We start from the raw sequence: 6,387 nt of genomic DNA on the forward strand, positions 1-6,387 counted from the left end.
TCATAAAAATGACCCTACCTAAGCCGCCTTGGTCACTACATTACATATATCTCCAGACAAGTTCCACACAAGAGTAATAAACAATAAAATATCATTGTACACTATTGATATTCATAAAAAATAGAATATACTTAAACCAAAATTTATCGGATAAGATACACAAATATTTTATGACATATTATGTATACAAACATGTTATAAAAAACATCTCCAGTTTCCTGTGAAAATTTGACAGACTGCGTGGTGATAAATCGCCAAGTAAAAGCGCGTCACCTCAGCACTAAGTCAATTACTAAGAGAACAAGACCTCGGGGGGGAGGGGGAGGGAACTATTCTCCAAGAATCTGGGAGCGTAAATACTCACACTGACGTGTTGAGCTAAATCCTGCTCAAGGTATGAATGTCATAAGCACCAAGGAGACTGGTGAGAGGAGTTTGTGTCAAGTCTGCGGCATTAAGTGATCTCACGTAGGTATGCCATTCGATTTCTTCTGCTGCGCCAAGAATTCAAAGAGTCACGTTAGCCAATACAACTTTTGCGAGCATTAATTTATGATTCTGGCAAATACCTGAGATGAAAATGTTCTCTCCTTAAATTTTATTTTATATGATATAAACTTCCACAAAACTGACTTTTTACGAGAAAATACAGTAAAAGGCACAGGGGCTGAAGTTTCTTTCAGGCATGGCGAGATAGCCTATTAAAACAAAGCCGCAGAACGAAATTATGTCTTTAAATCAGTATCATTTCACTTTTTTTTACCACATTTTACCACAAAATACTCTCGCTCTGATCACATTCGACCCTATGTTGCTTTTTAAGATGCCGCACTGTATACCGATGTGACGCGAATAACTTAAATAGGAAAATCAAGTTAGCGATTAGAAATAATTCTTATATTGAAGTAGATTTTCTAATCCAAACAACAGAGTGAGACCGAATCCGCTATATATTATTTTTCATTCACGTATATCTACGTATACACACACACATACAAGCATACGCTACTACTTTCCATAATAGATCCAAATTCTTTTTCCTAGGTTCTATCAGAATGTTTTCAGCCATAAACGCATTATATAGTGGATACAAGAACAAATTATATGCGATCCCTCATTCAATTACTCAAAAATGAAAAGAGCAATTTCTACTCACTTTATAGATGCCGTCCACCAGTTTCGTTATTTCTTCGCTCTCCATCGTGACAGCTGCTACAGAATTCCTCCAAAAAATAAGACCAGAACTATGATTTCTGACAGAATATCTGTCAGAAACCCATCACAAACTTGCTAACTGTACCGAAACAACCTCCTTCACACTCGAATCTCTGACAGACTGTCTCACTGAACTCTATATCACCACAAAGTATCAAGGAAATATTATTCCTCTGCAGAAAAAGTTTTTTTTTATTCCAAGATTAATTCACAACACCTCCTGAAGTCCTTCACACAGATTACCTTTCCTTCGAAAGCTAAAGTTAGGGAACTCGATTGAACTAAAAACGAAAACACTAGGTTCACGAAAAAGCAGCCGAGTTTCACGATAATTCGAAAGAACTGAAGGAAGTTATATTTCTTCTCAATATATCCAACGTTGATGGGATCGTGAAATCCTGAAGCTCCGTCGCCTTAAATCGCTCGAAGTTGTCGAAGTAGGAACGAGAACTCAAGACGTCTCCTACGAGGATACGGTAGGAAGCGCGATACAAGTTTCCCGGACAACCAACCACACCAGGGAAGACGAGGAGCGGAACTGCGGAGGGGAACACACCGCGCCAAGGACGAGACGGATTCGAAAGTGGCGCTCCTAAGCGGCCACCGGCTGAACTCTCTCGTAACTCTGGCTACATCGTACTTCGAGCCGCGATGTTTTCGGAGGAAAATTCAAATGTCCAACAAACAGTGACACCTCAGCGCACTTCATATATCTAAGTAAATGTGGCGCTGAACTGAACTAAATTTGAGCAAGCAATCGTTCACATTACATTAAACACTACTAAAGAGATTTCACTTACGTATGTCCGAAAATTATACCCTTTTAAAAATTAATTTTATTTTCACGCTTGTGTATAGAGCTCGGAAAGTAATGCTTAAAGATTTTTTTTAATACAGCCTGTTTAATACGCTAATATTTATTTCACGTCCAATTCTAAAATTTTAAAATGAAAACTTTGAATTCATCCCCATGGTGACATTTAGCGATCCGCAATAGAAATAATCTTTAATACGAAAAAAATCCGAACTTTGGTACACCCCATACGTATATTGGTTTTGAGGTTTTTAAGGCGACCTAAATATCACATTCCACTCAAATGCAACAAACTAGTCTGATAAAAACAGTTGACGCTCCAAAAAGAAAATTCCGAAAAGTACTTAGGATACAAAAACACAGAACAAAGAGGAAATCTTTTCATTCGAAGAAAGTGCCCGAATCGAGTAGCTAAAGAAAGTGAGTGCATTAGTTTATCACATATAGGCAAAAAAATCATAAAATTCAAATATATTTGCGACAAATAGCTGAAGTGTCTAAAGTTACAGCGGAACCACGCCGCGAGCAGTTTGCCCAAGAATCGAGAAAGCACACCAGCGTAAACTAATCAAAGAGCAGAGGCAGCTAATTTCTCACCAGGAGACTGTGCTGAGGTAAAATTCCTGGATTACCGGATAGTCCCAAGCTCAAAAACCCTATTAAAGGAGATATGAAAATATCTGTGGTACGTAAGAGAATAAGGAAACAATAGAAAAGCTTACCTTCTTGATCTTTGGAGTATGGAGTGCAGGTCATCACAATTACAAAACGGGAAGATTAGACGCAATGCTGGATTAATTGACTCTACGCCACAGAGACGGAATACTTAACCCGGAATAGGCCTCGAGAAATATGCCCCAGAACTTAGCCCGGCTAATGCCCCGGAAAATCGTGCAATCAGTTTTTGGATTTAATAAAAAAAAATCTAAGGATCAAAACATTACCTCCCGCTCAGGAAGCGATATACATTCGTCCGTACAAGTACCAGGGGTGCTGACTTACAAAGAATATTGGGGGGGGGCCCAAACCGGGAACCTTGCCCCGGTAATTTTTATAAGTTGTGAATTTTAAGTTTTTTAAGCATTTTAGAAGAGTCATATGATCAACAGTAGAACCCTGATCACTCGAATCTCGATATCTGGACACTCCGGGGAAAATTGAGAAGCCTGACACATTTTTCCTCACATCTGTAACGAATTTTTGGGGGGGCTCGGGCCCCATCAGGCCCCATTGAGTCGGCGCCACTGACAAGTACGCCGAACCACATCGAGCGGCGTAAAAAGACCGAGGAAAATTAAATAACTGAGATGCTAGAAGAAAATCGTCGATAAACCCACTGGATGACGACCGAATTGCAAAGTAAGCATAACGCCTACGTATGTACCATGCGCTTACTAAGTACATCCTCGCGGTACACAATCAAACCGGAACGTACCCACATCCGACCGAAGCGCTCGTACACCGTTGCGGCCGTCTACGAACTAAAATACACCCAATTTTACACCAACAAGAGTGGATAGAAATGTATACATTACATTTGTTTTTTACCCTAGTAGAGGTAATAAATGAATTTTCATATTTTTAGAACCAAATTATAAACATGATAAAATTATAGAGATTCTAATATGATAGTAAACTAGACTACGATTGAAGTAAAATGGGCCCTATGCTACATGTTGAATATAACTCCATAATTAATGACTGAATCCTACAATAGGGTGGTTTCCTATTATTTTTTTATTGCCTAAATCGAAAGATTATTACCCACTCCTGGAGTACGTATTTCACGCTTTTAGATTTTTAAATGACGATATCTATTTTTCACGATTGAATGAAAAGTGAAAAATTTCAAGCGCGCGAAAACGCGACGGCTAAGTATGAATGCCGGGAAAACTCCGTGTGACGTCGTTCTGGTTCCCGCTGCCGTCGTGTGAGGTGACCTTTGGGGCAACGATTTGTGCGCCGCTGTGATTCAGGCTGCTAGCAGGTAGCAGAGTACCCTGCTAGCAGATAGCGCTTGGCTTAAATAAGGATTATTAATACCTTATCAAACGAAGAAAACTTTCCGACATTAGCCAGTTTTAATAGGTGATTATTAAGACATGTTTCCCTGAGCTCTGTGCCTCATGCGTGCCTTGGTAATCTCAGACGATGTAAAACTCCTATCTACTCGTATAGAAACTAGGTCCCTGTGACGTCACGTGGAGTGGCATCGCATGGGCGCCAATCTGGCCTTTTTCAAATGAGGATAACATTGACCCTTGCCATTCGTCTAAACCGGTATTTCTAAAACCAAATAATTTTATATTATGAATACACTAATGGTGGGTAAGGAATCGCAATCAATGCATTTCGTTTCTTTGATGAAGGAAACTACCCTATTGGAAAAAAACACGATTGTAAGGGGCATCCTATTTGACGGAGAATTCAATTTGATCAGACGACCTTAGTTTATTTGAAATTACTGGAAGCATTTACTCGATCACGAACGAACGACAACCGACTTCCAATACGAATGACCGACTTCTGTCGCGAATGATCGGCGAACAAAATCGCTCGTGAACGGCCAAAAATATTGGGTCGTCCGTCGGAGTGAACCCGTTCATCAATCAGTCACGCAAAACATGTCAATAGTGCATGCCAGTGGCTCACGACCGACCCATCTCTACATTAGAGAAGATATCCACATTAGTTTTACCAGAGACGATCCTATATGACCGAGGCCCCTGAGCTAAAATGAACTTGACAGGTTCTTTTTTTATGGGTGAGAAATGAAACAATTTATGAGGCGTAATCGCAGCCCTCAACTCTATTTTAACACCTCTGAGGCCTTAGTGTTCCGCCACAGGGCTGGAACTAGGAGTTTTTTCAGGGGTGGAAAGATAATTTTGCCGTTCCCCGTTCCCTGATGCCCCCTTTCATCCTGATCCCCTTTCATCGCTCTCTCCCCCACCATTTACGTACAGTACATCAGTAAGCTTTATTTTTGAGAAACGGAAGTTGAAATTACTCACCGTATGTTTGATGTTAAAATGTTTTATTAATATCATTGTTTGATAATTTAAAATTTGATCATTATCATTAAATAATAATTAGGAATATTAAATAACTTTTTTATTTCATATTTTGCCACCCCCTGAAATCTGCAGCCCAGGAAAGTGGCCCGTGGGCCCAGACCAAGTTCCGGGCCTATTTTTCCGACCAACTTAACTAGTTCCTCCCTAGCTGTCTCATCTCAGACCATCATCAAACGCATGCAGACATCGTCATGGTCTAATTTCTGCAACTAGATTTATATCTGGCGACCAAAGAGTCCAATGCTTCATCCATCCAACCGCATTGACGATCGAAACCCAGGACATGAATAATTTTTAACGGAGAAGCTACCTCCCCTTCATGAATACTATTACCATATCGCCATGGCTGATGGTAGTTTTATAATGGCACACCTCCGAAAACATAGGTACTTAGTGATAATTAATATGGGTCAAAATATCAATTCTTTAAGTATCGGGAATATGCTTACCATAAGGGGATGTTTCAAAAGATGAGTTTTTGAAACTCAAAAAACAAGTGCGACACACACATCATATATTACCACCACTATTTGGGCAAAAAATTCTTATTTGTTTGAACTTATTTTGCTTGAATTTATATGAATAAATGGCTTGCAGCTCATTCGAAAGTTCAACCGCATGATAGCACTGATAGTTGGCTGTAGAGCAAGGCCGTAGCAAGCGGGGAGGGTCAGAAGATGCAAGCTATCCCATCCTCCCCCAGAAATTTTTGACGGTCGACTACTAGCTACTATACTGGCTATCGAATTCGTTCAACTGGGCATTTGAGCCTACGACCAATGGAATGGTCCATAAGCCCCTTAGGTTATGGAAGAGTGGGATAGTATCTCCAAAGAGATTTTCACTTTTAATAAAATGTATTGTTTTTCACGTTTTTCATGAGAACCTCTGTTGTGATTAAATAACAAATCGTTAATTTTTTTTTATTTTTAAGCCGTGTAACGAAAAATAATTTCGTTTCACCGCCGTATTGAAAAAAATGACGCACGATGTGCGGTTATGGTTGAAGTTCATGGGAATTTCATGTTCAGCCGCAAGTTAATAATGCGAAGAATCTTGTTATATCATTGCTTATTTGAACTCCGCATTAAAAATTATATTCTCTGAGAAATAGTGCACAACTCGCGAAGTATTCTTCAAATTCATTTACCACCCGGTGGTGTCATTCTTCGCTGTCAACGTCACCCAGATTGGAAAGCTAAAATTATTGTCAGTCATCGTTATGGAAGATTTAAAAATAGGCATCGCTAGAGTAATCACTTTTCCCTCTATGAATATACA

General features: G+C 39.6%; 1 protein-coding gene across 1 annotated transcript in view; it reads right to left on the reverse strand.

The window, feature by feature from the left end:
• The window catches only part of LOC124153533, a 937,775-nt gene extending 936,033 nt beyond the window's left edge, over nucleotides 1–1,742 (reverse strand). The window contains exon 1 of the mRNA XM_046526794.1: nucleotides 1,157–1,742. Coding sequence (XP_046382750.1) covers nucleotides 1,157–1,201 — 45 coding nt within the window. The 5' untranslated portion in view covers nucleotides 1,202–1,742. The remainder of the gene's footprint in view (nucleotides 1–1,156) is intronic.
• Between the last annotated feature and the right edge of the window lie 4,645 nt (nucleotides 1,743–6,387).

This window comes from Ischnura elegans, chromosome 1, assembly GCF_921293095.1.
Source record: "Ischnura elegans chromosome 1, ioIscEleg1.1, whole genome shotgun sequence".
Lineage (NCBI taxonomy): Eukaryota > Metazoa > Arthropoda > Insecta > Odonata > Coenagrionidae > Ischnura > Ischnura elegans.